At 34.3% G+C, this 16,286-nt stretch overlaps 1 protein-coding gene across 2 annotated transcripts in view; it reads left to right on the plus strand.

Annotated features, from left to right (window-relative positions):
• Positions 1–16,286, plus strand: part of LOC105213069 (transcription factor mef2A) — a 109,226-nt gene that overhangs the window by 64,124 nt on the left and 28,816 nt on the right. For both annotated transcript variants that reach the window (XM_011185616.3, XM_029040323.2), the window contains exons 5-6: positions 14,113–14,212; positions 14,451–14,472. In XM_011185616.3, coding sequence (XP_011183918.2) covers positions 14,117–14,212; positions 14,451–14,472 — 118 coding nt within the window. In that variant the 5' untranslated portion in view covers positions 14,113–14,116. The remainder of the gene's footprint in view (positions 1–14,112; positions 14,213–14,450; positions 14,473–16,286) is intronic.

Here is a 16,286-nt window from a genome sequence, read left to right on the forward strand (position 1 = left end):
CACTCGAGGGCAAGTCGCAGATTAATAGATTAAAAGGTTAAATATTTGTTTATGTTTTACTTACGACAAAGTATCCGGTTTGTAAAGTTCAAAAAGTGCAAAAGCATAACTGTAAACATGCTTGTGTGTATATGGCTTCAAAATGCCTCGGCTGACCCAAATTCTGCGTGCGCTCGAAAAAGTGAACCGCAAGAATTGTGCGCAAACCTTTTCCGGTTGCTTGTGGTTCTGCTCCTTAAAATATATATTCATTTTTTTAAGCTCTCGCAACAAAAGTTGCTAAGAGAGTATTACAATTTTGTTCACACAACGGTTGTTTGTAAGTCATAAAACTAAACAAGTTGGATATAGTGTTATACATGCATCAAAATGATAAAAATTGGGCGGGGCCCGCTCCTAATTAGGTTTTTTATGAATATCTCGGAAACCAATACAGCTATATAAACCAAACTTTCTGCAATCGTTTCCCGTGCGGTCGCCATTACGCACGAATAAAATTGATATAATCGGATAATAAACCCAAACGCCAAAATAAAAAAATGGAAAGTGGGCGTATTATGTCGTCCACTCTACCGATTTCAATGAAATTCAGTACATATTAAATTGCAGACACCCTGATGACACGGATGGAAAGTTAGCGAAATCGTATATCTGGTTCTATCGGTTACCTCATATCTGGTTCCAGTTGACTCATTTGAGTTCCGTTACCCCATATCCCGTTCCGGATGCCGCAAGTCAGACCACCTCATATCCGGTTCGGGTTGCCCCCATAACCGGTACTGGTAACATCATATCCGGGATCAGGTAAAAAAAACTTCCGGTTTCGGTTACCCGGTCACCTCATATCCGGTTGTTTTATATCGGGTTGCGGTAACATAATTTCCGGTTCCGGTTATCGTATATCCGGACACCTCATATCCGGTTGTAGGTGTCCCATACCCGATCCGGTAATATAATCTCCGGTTTCCCCATACCCGGTAACAGTATATCCGGTCCGGTATCATAATTTCCGGCTACGGTTACCCCATAACCGGTTCGGGTTGTCCCATATCCGATTCCGCAACCGGTTTTGTCATTTCCTGTTCTGATATTATCATTAACGGTTGTTTGTAAGTCATAAAACTAAACGAGTTAGATATAGGGTTATATACAGTGGCTCAAACATATAATTGGACACTAGGTATAAGATTATTCATGTTCTGATATTTTTTATTTAGTGGGAAAAAGAAAAAAAAATAATTGTAGATTATTTAAATACCTTCATATTAATTTATAATACTTAAGATCTTTTATTCGAACAAATTTTTAAAATTAAAAAATAAAACCAAATCAGAAAAATGCATGTCAAAAGTATAATTGGACAGTCATAATAATATAAGATTTTTAATACTATATCCTATGTGGCTTCACTTGTGGAAAATTGTCGAAATCGGACTATATTTATATATGTTGGTGGTGAAAATGAGTGAAATCGGTTGAGGAATTACCTCAGCCCTCATATACTATAAATTATGGTTTTCATTATTCTATTGGACGAATATATGGATCAAAATCTTAATGAAACTATAAATTTCGAGAGTATAAAATGTTCGGTTGCAGCCGAACTTAGCCATTCTTTACTTGTTCAATATTTTTTATATTTCTCTTTTTGCAGTTTTTAATCTTTTCGCTCTTTTCGCATTTTTGACTTCGGTTTCACTAAAAATATCTTCAACTGATGATGATAAATTGCGCTGACTTCTGTCAAATTTTAATATATTCTTGCAAATGATTAATCATCTGCAGCAACGAAGGTGTTTATGATGTTTGAGCATATTTTCTGAAAATGCGAAGTTCACTAATGATGTGATTATTTTGCGGTTGCTGAAAAATTTAGACGAATTTTTGTGGTTTTTAGTCCCTTCATTTAATTCTGAAGGTGGTAGTAAAGTTGGAATTTAATAATGTTTACCTTTCAAAATAAAGGTTAGTCAGTGATTAGTTTTAAGTTTATTTTATAATTACAATAAGAAATATATTTATATTTGCATACAGCAAAGCGGCAGAGTCTTGGTTTGACAGTAGGTTAGGTTTAACGGGTTAAAGTTCCGCACTCTGGCATTCGATGTTTCCCTTATTCTCTTTGGAAATCGTTCACATTTTTCTCGGAAGTTCCGCATATAAAATATTTTGAATTGATTAGCTATAGGAAATGCCGCAGAGTGGTTTAGTTTCTATAAGAAGTTCTTTTATACACTGTATAAAAGTAATTACTCTAAAGTTGAAAAGAGCTGAAAATGGCTTTATCCGTGAGCTTATATGAAACAAATTACAGAAATACTGTTTAGTTCTTTTATATACGCAGGAAATTGTTCTTGCTGTAAGCCACCAGTTTTTGCTAATATTATTTAGATTCCTATTGAATTTTTTGTCATGATGGTTAAAGAAATATTTCTGTGTTGGTACTAATACTACATAAACCTAAGGGTATTTATTTAAAACATCGCACTTTATATACTCCTATGTATATGATATCAATCCTGCGGGAACACCTGTCAACCGCCAGGCATATTCGTGACACTAAAGCCATGTATAAGGCCTGACAAATATTTATACTTTGTTTACTTATAAATGACAATGGTAAATATGGCTGCGAAGGTTTCTACAACATTTTAATACGTACATATGTATGTACATATAGGTAATAAAAAAAATTGGCCACCAGGCACTTGCATGAGTCAAAGCCATGAACTTGTACACTTGTACGAGTATATATTTCTAGCAATCGTATGTGAAATGCCTTTAATTTTATTTTATTTTTATTTTACCATGTGCTGCTACGCTAGCTTCCCGTAAGCCACTTAAAGTCGAACATAAATTTCGTGCATCCGCTGTGAATACTTTGATTTTTCACGCGTGTCTACAGATCTATGTATATGTGTGAGTATTTCACTAGTGCTTATTTCGTTCCAATGCGTGATTTTTTGTGCTTTTTGTGTAAAAGTATTTGAGTAAAGGCGGTGAAAGAGCCAAGACAAAAAGTTATTCAAACCACAGGAGGTCTCGCATGGCGGCGAGACAAGTCTTGGGTAGATATCTCCGAAGCTTACATGTACTATAAGAAGGTAATGTGAAATTGAGAGAAATAAATTTGTAAATTAAATTCAATATATTAAAATTAAATGTTTAAGCATAAAATAATACATTTAATCAAACAAAATTATTATTTTATTATTTATATAAATAATTCTATAAAACCCTGAATATACTTTAAATCATAAGATTTTTCTTGTATTTAGCTTATGTTTATAAAATTATATTTATTTATGTATCATAAACATGATTCACTTCAGCATTTCACTCATCAAAACCTCTAAAAATTTCACAAAATTCAGAATTCGAGTAAAAAGAATAGCATACTTTAAGGCGCTCAAGGGGCACACACTCACATAAGCGCTTTCATCCATGCATGTCGCGCCAGCACACAAGCATACATAGTACATATATCAATATTGGCATAACGGGACTATGCTTTATGGTAGCTACTCATGACTTAAAAGCCATGAGAGCGAGTGGAAAAAATTACGAAAAAAATTGTGAAATTTGCAAAAAATTCTATCAAAGACAGAGCACCGCAACCGAAATTGGCAAGCAAGCGCACGCAGAGCATAGCACAAAAGCAGATAATAAAAAAGCAAAAGCAAAAAGCTCTGTACACAGTTCGCCATTTGAAGCCAAAATAAGCATAAAATACATTTCAATTTCTATTTAATATGGGTTTACGCTTAGTGATTTTGTAGGCAGGGGTAGCGAGTGAGGGTCAAATATGAAGTGAAATAAAAATGGGAAGAAAATAAATTTAAGGTAAGGCGAACACACACACAAGCAGAACGATATGTAAACAAATTGTGAACCACAACCGGGATGTAAATCGCAAAAAATACAAATCCTTGTTATCCTTCTACATAACGGCGGCTATGATTACAGTTAGCTCTTCGGGTCGCTCATGAGTGCCATTTGTGTTGGCGATTTATTGCTAAGACTCTCTTTTTGCTTTTATTTCTATGCATGCTCAACATACTCGAAATATTTGAGTATTCAAATATAAATAAATAAATCGTAGAAAAAGTCCAAGTCAAATGGCGAACCAACAAATATATTGGCATTAGGGTAAAGCGCAAATATCGAAAAAGCTCAGCGCAGAGTTTCACTTACATAACGTATATGTATGTGTGTGGGTATGTGTCTACTAAACTTTAAAGTGGTCTTCTCAAGTGATGAGGTTTATTGAAATGCCATTTATTTATTTATTTTCTCTGGGTGTTTTCCCTGTGTGTAGTGAAGCCGATTAGTCTGCGGAGAAAGAGTTGTTTCCTGTGTGAATACAAGTATTTATATAGGACTCTTGCTTCATCGGATATTGAATTTTTGAAAGTTTATTATTTTACTATCTAAAAAATACTATCAGTAGGTTTGTAATTTATTTAATTGGTCTATTTTACAGCTGTTGCTTGTTTTATACTCCATTTGGTTTGCCATTTCATAATGAACAGATTTTCGTAGAAATAACATTTACATACGGCCTCAATTGTTGTGGTCGAAAATTCGACTGCTCACTTGCCCAAAATTGCCGGCAAACCATTATCTTAATAAAAAAAATTGAATAAATAACTCTATAAACGTAACACTATATATATGGTAATATAACATTTTTATTTCCCCGCCTAAATGTAGCCAACGCTCAAAAGTTATCTACCAATATGGATTAATTTTTTCAGGTGATACAAAATTACTAAATTCTCTGCCATAGCAGTAAATTATATGCGTTTTATTTCTTCTTGAAAAGCACATGACTAAAAAAACACCACTTACCGGTTTTTGTTCTTGTTCTTCCTTACTTTTTATTCTAATTCTTATTGTAGTCGTCAGGACCTCAGTATAGATGTTGGTAGTTTCGGTTGATTTTTCGAATGGAAATAGCATCTGGATTACAGAAAAAGAAAAAAGAAAAAAGAAGATTTTCAAAGAGAAAATCTATTGAATCCATTCTAAAATTTATTCACCAGTTGTACGTAGAAGATAACGGCTCTTTAAAGCATTTATAGATGCTCAGTGGTGGAAGTGCGACAGAAATAAAACAACCACTACAGGTCAAGCCAGCTATGATGTTTCAATGTACATTAGAGTTTGCTACAGGTATTTGTAGATCATTTTATATGTGATTCAAGTAGAGTAATAGTTCCATTTGTGTAATGTCAATTAATAAATTCGATTAGTATACATATAAATCTCCAAATAAAATGCAACAAAGGTCATTTTCGTTTTGAACCTTTAAAAGTGAATAAATATATTCCCTATTTATGTTTGTATACATATGAAATATTTGTATAATTACGAATTGACTGCAGCTGAAGTCCTTTATATGAATTAAATTGTTTACATGTGGCAAGTCAAATAAATATGCAAACAATGGTGAACAAGCAACCAAATGCATATCAGTAAACACATCAATATGAAGCAATACCCAGTACGTGTATAATGTAATCACACATAAATTGCATGCGTTTGTGAATTTATGTGAATTTGTAATCAAAAAGTAATTAAGGAGAGTGCAGCAAGTGTTCAAAGCTTTAACATTGAGTGCCTTAAAGGATGCCTAGCCGAATACACATACAAATACTTTAAGTGTACATAATAATATGCCAATTGCTGTTTGTGATAACTTATGCAATTCAACAACTACTCAAAATAGATACTTGAGGCGAATATAATATGACGAGCAAAGCAAATAAAAGTAATTAATACACTGTTGAAGCAATTTATCTGTTATTGAAAGTAGAGACGCGCGCTTACTAATACATAATAACTAGATTTCAGCAAATCAAGCATCAAACAGATTTATGCAAATAAAAGTACAGACAAATGCATGCAATTATCTACTCGGAATTTGTATTTTAATGATCTTTCGATTATTTGCGCTCACAGTGTGGAAAAGTGCAACAATAACAACAGCAGGCAATGCAAATTTTATTATGTGAGCATGTGTGGATTTCTGCATAAAATGCTGCTGAATGGAAGGACGTTGAAGTAGGGGTAATGATGTGCATGTAGGAATGTGTATAATTGACTGTACCCAGTAAACGATGAATTATAAAAAAAGAGAACCCTTCTTTAAGCTGTTCATATTATAGGCTTACTTTTCTAGAAGGTATACTTGAACAACTTAGAAGAAACACAAGTAAAATCATACAGATAATTTTTTTTCAATATTCCTCCTAAATGTAGGCAACACTTACGAGTAATCATTCACTATATATTTGTTGTATTAGACGATAAAGAAATATATCTAAAAAGACTGAGTTTGAGTGTGTTTGATCTACAGTATCGTTCAATGAACCCTCTACGAATTAACAGGGTGGACGGAAAGTATTTTCTATTTATAAAGAATAAATGGAAAACGGTAATCTTCTCAAAATTATATCACAAAAGTCGAGGTCTAAAGTCTGATATCGTGAACGGACGCTACCACTATTTGCGATATTACTTAAAGTGAGTCTTAAGAGTCAAACCATATTTTGAAAATTTTTCACAGATTTTCTCCATACTTTAAACTCAAAACACCTCTCGGGTTTGTTAACTGGGCACTTCCAAACAAGTCCTCACATATTTAGTTGGGAATATGTACATTTGTATGGCATTAATTTTTAGCGCGCACGAAATCGTAAAATCATTAATTTTAATGAGTCACCAAGACAGAGACAGACATTGAAAACGAGTGAATATACGCTAAAGACTGTCAGTCAGAAGCGCAGATGGCCGACGGCATTAATGTTAGATTTAATGTTGTAAAGCTTTTCATTACGTTGCGGCCCCTCAACGCCTCCTATTTTCATGTCGGACAAGCTGTCTTTTCATAGCCCTTAGACAAATATCTGCATGTCGCGCGTGATTATATTTTTTCACTCCATCTCTTCGGTGCCGGAAGCGGCTGTGCGCTAACGAAATGCTCGCGGCCACAGCAGCTGTCATTGGTCGCCAAGCCATTAGTCAATGAAACTAGAAGCAAAAAATAGAAACAAAAACAAAAAACCGAAATGCATATAAAAAGTACATTATTAAAGCAGCGCAGCGGCGGAAGAGGGCGCACAAGTCAAGAGAAATACTGATAGCGGCCTATAACTAGTGGCGACTCATTACGACAACAGCCACAAAGCGCTCAGCATGAGTAGGAGGCAAGAGGCAAGTGAGCAAAGTGAAGATGGAAGAAAGGAGGAAAACAACTTGAATAGTTGATGCTTGTTTACAAATAGACTTTCGATGTATATGTTTGTGTGTATGAGTATAAGTATATTTTGAGCGCAGCTAAGCCATTTGCTTTAAATAGCGCAGCAAACACCAAGAAACAAAGTCTATCTTAGCAGCACAACTGCACACAAATCTATAAAGATATTTATTCTTCTTGTCTGATACGACTATACACTAAAGCGCTTAGCGAGGCATGAAAAGCGTTAATATTGATGTTGATGTTGCCACTGTAGTCACTCCGTGAAGCAATGCAATGACAGACAATTACAACTACAACACTGCACTGAGCTGTAATTATAGTTCGTAAGCAGTCACACCAACACAAACATAATAGCGGTTAAACAATAAGAGCAACAACAGCAATAGCAAAGCAGAGCAAACTCATATAAAAATTACTACATTTTTTCATGTTAAAACAAAAAAAAAAAAAACGAAAAAAAAACTGAAAAGGAAGTGCAAAGCATACAGTCATAACGATGATAGTAGTAGTGGATAACAATTAACTTGACTGGCGCAGCTGTGCCGCACGCTCCGTTGGCAAGTTGATTAAAAAACACTCATCCGCAATGGTGCACCCAACAAAGCGAGCGAACAATTGTTGAAGGAAATGAATTGTGCTGACAGCAAAAACAGGCTCAGTGAATACACAAACAAAGTGAATTTGTTTACCTTAAAACGTTTATAGTTTTTTAAACTGCAATTAGTGGTGATTTGGGAGAATGAAAAAAAGTTTTTTTATAATGTTAAAGACCTGGGTATGTTTAAAGGAAATGCATTTGCACTTCCTGTTTGGCAAAATACCAAATTTGGTGAATGTGTTTGATATGATAGCTCTTTGATTGCCAAAATATATGCGACTTAGTACAAAAAAAACCATATTATCTTACCAATACTGTTTGAAAAAGTACAAAGCAAATAGCAATTTGTGGAATATAGAGCTTGAAAAGTAACGAAAGTTGAAGTTAACTGGGTTATGAGTATATATAGCAGATAAAGTTGCTCGACATCGCGGATTTGCGGATAAATTTTGAAAAAAAATGGAGTTAAATAGAAAATGTTGCCTACATTTAGGGGCAAACTTGTTGATAATTGATTAATAACTAAAAATAGTAAAAACAAGAAAAAACGTAAATTTCGGCTGTACCGAATCTAATATACCCTTCACAGGTGCATTTCTTTTAGTAACTATGTGTCTAAGCAAATCTAAAAACGTAAGAAAAAGTAAGTAAAAACAAGCATTTGATTCCGATCGTTCAGTTTGTATGGCAGCTATATGGTATAGTGAACCGATCTGAACAATTTTTACGGAGATTAAATTATTTCTATGAGCAATAACTCACACCAAATTTCGTGAAGATATGTAATAAAATACGGAAGTTTTCCATACGTGCCCTTGATTCCGATCGTTCAGTTTGTATGACAGCTATATGATATAGTGGTCCGATATCGGTAGTTCCGACAAATGAGCAGCTTCTTGAAGAGAAAATAACATCTGCGAAATTTCGAAACGATATCTTAAAAACTAGTCCGTCAGTTATTCATATATATACAGACCGACGGACATGGCTAAATCGACTCAGTTCAACATACTGATCATTTATATATATACTTTATAGGGCCTCCGACGCTTCTTTCTGGGTTTTACAAACTTCGTGACAAATTTAATGTACACTGTTCAGGGTATAAAACGTAAAAACAAAGACAGAAAAACTTTAATTTCAAAATTTTTTAAAATAAATGTTTGAATTTTTTCTGCCCATATTAAAAAAAATTTCTTCCACACCAAATATCGCTATCATAAATATCAAACCCTTCTCAAAATGATGAAATAATGAAAAATCACCCACCCACAAACACTTGAAGTAAATATAGTAGATATATATATTAGGTACAAACCCATCATCATCATCACATAAAGTCATACGATTGACTGTGCGCCAAACAGTTAGCGTCCGCCTATATTTATGATCCTTATAAAATGTCATTGAAAAGGCAAAAGCCCCACAATTGCACGCGATTCACTCTTCGCATTTATTATGAGCGCAGTAATTGCGGTAATTTGCGTCAACATACTGACAATTACGTCGCATTTTTTCTTTCGTTAAACTCATTTTCACATGACGACGACATTATTGCACTGCTGCAGGTGGAGTTGTAATTTAACAGTTATCAGCAGCAGTTAACGTTTGTTTTCGTGTGTGTGTGTTGTGTGTTGACTGCTTGTTGGTCTCGTTCATTTCATGTAATTATTTTTTAAATACTTTGTTAACTGTGCGTAATTATTTATTGACAACTGTACATATGCGCTGTGACTCGTAATTTTTTACTTAATTATGAATGTGCGTGTCGATGAAGTATGCTCTCAGCGGTATTTAAATGAATGCAGAAGTGAAAAGCATGTGTTGAAGGGAGTATTATGTATGAAGGGAGCTTTTGGACTCTATGCGATGAAATTTTCATAAATGCTTTGAAGATGGAGAAAAATATAAGGCTTAAGTAGTCTTAAAAATAACCAAAATTATCTTAATACACTAGCCAAAAGTACTTTCATTCATATTTTATGGTTTGGTATACACTTCTCCTAACCAATTGATCTGTTGATCCTTCTCCCTACGTAATAAATAACTTCAGTTTAGAGCAAGTATCTAGCTTTGTTGATTTAGGAGTTACTATGGACCCTAAACTAAATTTTAATTCTCATGTAAATTCAATTGTTTTAAAAGCTAAAGGTGTTCTTAGCTTTGTTAAACGTTGGTCTAAAGAATTTAGTGGTCCGTATATTACTAAAACTCTTTTTACAACATTGGTAAGACCTATATTGGAGTATGGTTCTGTGGTATGGAATCCTAGCTACAATACCCATTCTGATAAGTTAGAGTCCGTTCAAAAACAATTTTTACTTTTTGCTTTAGGTCACTTACACTGGGATTCAAGATTGAATCTTCCTCCGTACACTAGTCGTTTAAAACTTATAAATCTACCTACACTCACTAGTCGTAGGGAAATGCTAGGTATAATATTTCTAGTAAAACTTCTGAATGGTTCTGTTTGTAGCTCTTTTCTTTTGTCTGATATCAAGTTTAATGTCCCATTTCGTTCATCTAGGCAGTTTAGACCATTACTTTTAAAATCTTCGAGAACAAATTTTGAGTTAAACGAACCATTCCGTCAAATATGTTATGATTTTAATTCTCATTCCAGCACATTTGACCTGTCTGATTCGATCTTTAGCATTAAAAAAACTATTTTGTCTTCGCTTAATAAGTAACATCAAACATTTTTTAAACTTTTGTTTTTGTAAATTTTAAATCTTAGCTGTTGAAATTTTTCTTTCTGTAGCTGAGCAGTTAGAGACCTCGACGCTTAAAAACTCTTGCCTTTCATGACTCGGCAAATTCCGCTCGTTTGCGGATTGCGCCCCACGCGTCGGTTGGGCGGGAGGTGGGTAATCGTTTGGGTTTATATATATATATATGATGATTAAGAAGTCATTCGTTAGATTCGTCAGATTTCCTTCAAGCTTAAAGCTCTGCATCAGTTAGAACTCAAATTCAAACTATAGTCTTGAAGTTGAAAATTATCAAATTCAACAATCTCATAGAATCAAATCCACTTAATTTTGTTTTCTTGCGATAAAATGTCAAACCAAAGAAATGCCTCAACATTTCTGCTATGCCAAAAAGCTTTATTAAAAGCTTCAAAGAATTGTATATTAAAAAAGCAATTAATTTCATAAAAATAAAATTGTATATGACGTTGAAGTAAAAATATACGCCGAAAAATTTCAAAGTGCCACAAAAGGCTACAACTACAACCGTCAAAGTGCACAACAGGGCGTATGAGTAACGTGGCAGCTGAGCATAGCATGGCATTTACACACAACATGCTCCACGTCATTCAACCGTTGCTTTCAACAACTCTTTTACGCACAACAGCTGATCGACTAAAAAATATTATTATTTTATTATTGAGCAGACGAAAAATATTTCCGTATATATAGTGCCACATTCATATACTCTATATGAAAGCACTCAATCGGCGTGCTGGCCAATACGTTCACAACGCAAATGTAATTACTGGCTGTGCTCATATTCAATTAACAACCAGAGTGACATGCCAGCTTTCCTTCGCACATAGCACGCCATACCACCACAATAACGGTACAATTAATTTACGTTCAATAAAAATTTATTTTCATTTTTTTTTCATTTTTATTTTTGCAGCGCTTTTCCCCGAGACAATTAAATAAAAGTTGCATATTAAATTCCTTAAAAGCGCCGTTTTTTTGCGCACAATGAGAATATCTGCATGCAATTACAACAATAATGCGCTGTGGATGCGGATGAAGCGTGTGTTTATGGATTTCATGGAGCGTGCAATTTTCATACTTAAAAAACGATCGTCGTCGGCAGCAAATGTGCTGCACTGCGGTCGAGTATTGATGCGCAAACCACAGCGCATATTTTTATGAAAATTCAAAGAATTACTTAAAGCAACGCAGCTGAGGAGCGAAGAGACTGCGCATTTTTTTGATTTTTTGCTTTTCTGCTTTTAATGTTTTTTTTTCGTTTTTCACGCGCGCTTGCGTTTCTTGTTTCCGCTATTGAAATTTTCTCTCATTTCCCTTTACTTGCGCATTTCACAACGGACAACAACATGCCAACTTGCAACATTGTAAAGGCCAATAAATGTTTCAGCGCCCCAGCGAATGGCGATGGCAAAAAGGCAGCCGAAAACCCTTTAATAAAGGCCATCTGAAAGGCCATGTCAGTATGACAAAAAGCGGTCAAAAAGTGCGCACAAAGGCCGCACAGAGAAAGGGCCGCACATTTTTATGGCAGCGGCTGAAAAGCGCTCAAGCGTTTTAGTGCTTTTGTTGCAGCTGTCAAAGAATATCATAATAAGCGTTATTATTGTTATTATTTTTTTTATTTTTTATTTTTTGTTTGCTCATTTATTCTTATGGCGCTTGGGTTGGGCGCTTGTTTGCATTTAAAATCTTAATTTGTTTGCAATGCTGGCTTTTAGTGTTTGTTTTCTTTTGTTCCTTTTAATAAATATATTATTTTTAGCTTAAGAAAGGGGTTAGTCCTTAATAGAATTTATATTTATAGATTGATGTAACCGTTAGGGAGTTACATGAGCTCAAATTCAAGCCAGCCGGGTTGTTTGCTAGAAACATTAAGGTTATATAGTTAAGCGATCTGAACAATTACTTCGGAGATTATATTATTACCTTAAGCGGTAAGCCATGTCAAATTTGTGAAGATACCACATCAAATGCGAAAATTTTCCATACAAGCCCTTGATTCCGATCGTTCAGTTTGTATGGCAGCTATATGCTATAGTGAACCGATCTGAACAATTTTTTCGGAGATTAAATTATTTCTATGAGCAATAACTCACACCAAATTTCGTGAAGATATGTAGTAAAATGCGGAAGGTTTCCATACAAGCCCTTGATTTCGATCGTTCAGTTTGTATGGCAGCGATATGATATAGTGGTCCGATATCGGCAGTTCAGACAAATGAGCAGCTTCTTGAAGAGAAAATAACATCTGCAAAATTTCAAAACGATATCTTAAAAACTAGTCCGTCAGTTATTCATATATATACAGACTGACGGACATGGCTAAATCGACTCAGTTCAACATACTGATTATTTATATATATACTTTATAGGGCCTCCGACGCTTCCTTCTGGGTGTTACAAACTTCGTGACAAACTTAATATACCCTGTTCAGGGTATAAAAACAGCTCTCCCATGTTACCGCCACTCTAAACAGAAGACTCTTTTTTAGACTCACAGTAATATAACTACAAAATGTCTAACAAAGACTGACTCTGAAACTAGCATTCTTTCACAATGAAAATGTTTCCAAGAACTGTTGAATATATTATTCTTACTGAACCATATAAGGCCTCAATATTTTCCAATTCTATTATGGTTTACAAATCATAATATTTGAAAGCTCTTGATTTCTTATTCCGGATTAGAAAAATGGACAGGAACTTAGATAGTTTCTCTGTCCAACCATTTTTCTCTTAATTGGTAATAATACTATTAATTATTTACTCCTCTTTGAAGAAATCGACATTAAATGCTGGAAGTAGTTGATATTATAGACGTTATGAAAGATGCCTGCTCTCATGAGCATACTCCCTAAATATTTTTGGGTTTCTGGAAAGATTAAGTCCGCGAAACTGACCCAAATTTACCCCAAAAACAAAAAAAGTTATAGACGGGCTCCTTTAAATATCTACTGATAATAAACACTCTGCGCTCTCATAACTAATATTACACACACACATAGATGGGCAACACAATGAAGTATTTTTTCCAACAACAGCCTGAAAATGTCACACACACATATACACTTCAGGGCAGAGACTGAAATTGCCTTAATTTAATACACAAATTTACTTCATGCACAGCATAAATAAAATGGAGTGCAGCAGAAAAAGTCATTGAAAAAAATGTGTTTTACTTTTTCACACCCGAGCAACCGACCAACATGACATTAGCACAAAAAATTACATTTTACGAGCGTCACACAAAGCTTGGGCTTGACCCTTTTTGCCCAACACTGACACAATGAGAGGCGAACGGCAACTAAATGATTTACCTGCTTGCCTGCCACACACACACACGCCAGCTGACAACTGCATATTATATATATATATATACATATATATTGTTGTTTTTTTATTGCTGCATTTTATTTTATGCGCAAACACACACAAATATTTACATGTATGTATGTATATACTTATAATGGCTACAATTTTTTCACTGGAATTTCCTTTTTTTCTGCTTAATTTTTTAGGAAAATGCTGATATTGCTGCCGCTGTTGGGTGTGTTGTTTAACGGTCTCACAACAGCGCATGTTGAGGCGAATTTAAGTTTGGAATTTAAGGCAACAAAGGTGAGTTAGCAAGCGAATTCCGCATGGAATTTGTTTTGAAAAAAAGTGAGTTTATTAAAAAAATATATATATGAAGGGAGCGCTGAACTGAGTAATGAATGTGTGTGTGTGAGCAATGTTTATTATGACCTAATAAAATGCAGAGTCAGTTTTTATAAAAATAAATGTACTAATTTAGCTTTCTTTTTTTATTTTTTCTACGCTGCTTTCATACGGCTTTTGGGCATTTTCAACGCAGCTTTTGAGGCAACACAATCCTGGTAAGTTACAAACACAATATATATGTATTGTAAACCTTTTAGTTATATTTGCATATTTAATGATCCCAATAACAACACAGTATTTAAAAAAAGATGGGGTAAGGTTTAATAATTTAACTTCATCATTCAAAGTTAAATTAGTTCACATTACATCAATTACTCTTTAAATATAAGAAAAAAATATAAATATTTTTTTAAATCGTAAGAAATACTCTTAGTCACTTAATCAATATATTTGGCTGCTAATATCCACCTTTCTAAAATATCAATAATATTCATGATTTTTTGATAAGCTCTACTCAGCTCTAGCCTTCGCAATATTTCTCACTTCCGCCATTCCAACAGACATATTATTGATTTACTAAAAACAACTCAACACCAGCGCATTGGAATTTCGACAGCCCGAGTAATGCCTTTCAATGCCAATGTAATTCACTTCACTCTTCGGCATATTCATATTCCGCAGTCGAATATTTCGCCTTGTTGCACATGGAAAGTTTTCGGCAGAATTTTTTCATTTTTTTTACGTTTTTGGGAAGGTGATGCAAAACATTGAAACTAAATATAACGGTGAGCCATCGACAGCATTGCCTTGTTATATATATAAACAACAATCAGTAGTGCTTTCAGTTAGATATTTAGTCATGAGCCTTGACCTGAATTGAGAGCGTACCCGCGCGCTGAGCAACAGCTAGCAGGAAGGGGAGCGTCGTTGCTCGCCTCAGTCGCTCGAATATCATATAAATAAATTCAAATATTTTAAGGCAAAGTAAATGCAATTCAACTTGCTTAGTTGCATTTGATGTTTGGGGAAAAAGTTTCCCAATTTTAGTTACGTAAACTTAGTACGCGCCAAAACATACAAATAAACAAACGGAGGTATGTGAGTTAGGAAATAATGAAAACGAATATTTTTGTGCTGAATTTCAGACACATTTCCTAAAATTTGTGTATGTGTGCCTAGCTGTGTAATGAGTAGTTATGAGCTTAGTTGCATTTTACATTTGCTTAGTTTACTGTTAAAAGGTTACTTTTTTTTTAATATAACACACGTGGTAAATTGACAAAGCTATCCATATGACTAGTTCAAATGTTACTCATACGCCTAGTGGGGCCCAAGCTAAAATTAATTCAATTCTAACTATACCGAAATACTATTAATTATTGGCTTTTTCCATATGTGTCTTTTTAGGTAAGCGAATAGTCCCGTTTTTTATACACTCGCAACAAAAGTTGCTAAGAGAGTATTATAGTTTCGTTCACATAACGGTTGCTTGTAAGTCATAAAGCTAAACGAGTTAGATATAGGGTTAACTAACTAACTAACATAACTAATCCATAAATAAAGTTACCAAACTTCCTGCAGTCGGTTCTCTTACGTACCCCACCACCCACCATGAAAATAGTTGAAATTGGATAATAACCACGCCCACCTCCCATACAAAGGTTAGGTTGAAAATTACTAAAAGTGGGTTAACTCACTAACGAAGAACGTCAGAAACGAAAAATTTTACAGAAGAATCGCCCTCTTATGGGTCAAACACCATATCTCTGGAATTACTCGACCGATTTCAATGATGATTCGGTATATAATATTTGCATGACATCCTGATGACACGTGTGGAAATCGGTTCACAACCACGATTTAATTAATTATTAATTTTTCCTTCACTTTATAATAATTAATTTTTCCTTCACTTTATACATATAACCAATAAGACATAAGGAACCAATGAAGATAGCAGAATAAAACTTTACACAAATACTGTGTATGATCTGTGGAATCTCTTGTGAAAAAATTGTCGAAATCAGAC

Source organism: Zeugodacus cucurbitae, chromosome 4, assembly GCF_028554725.1.
Source record: "Zeugodacus cucurbitae isolate PBARC_wt_2022May chromosome 4, idZeuCucr1.2, whole genome shotgun sequence".
NCBI lineage: Eukaryota > Metazoa > Arthropoda > Insecta > Diptera > Tephritidae > Zeugodacus > Zeugodacus cucurbitae.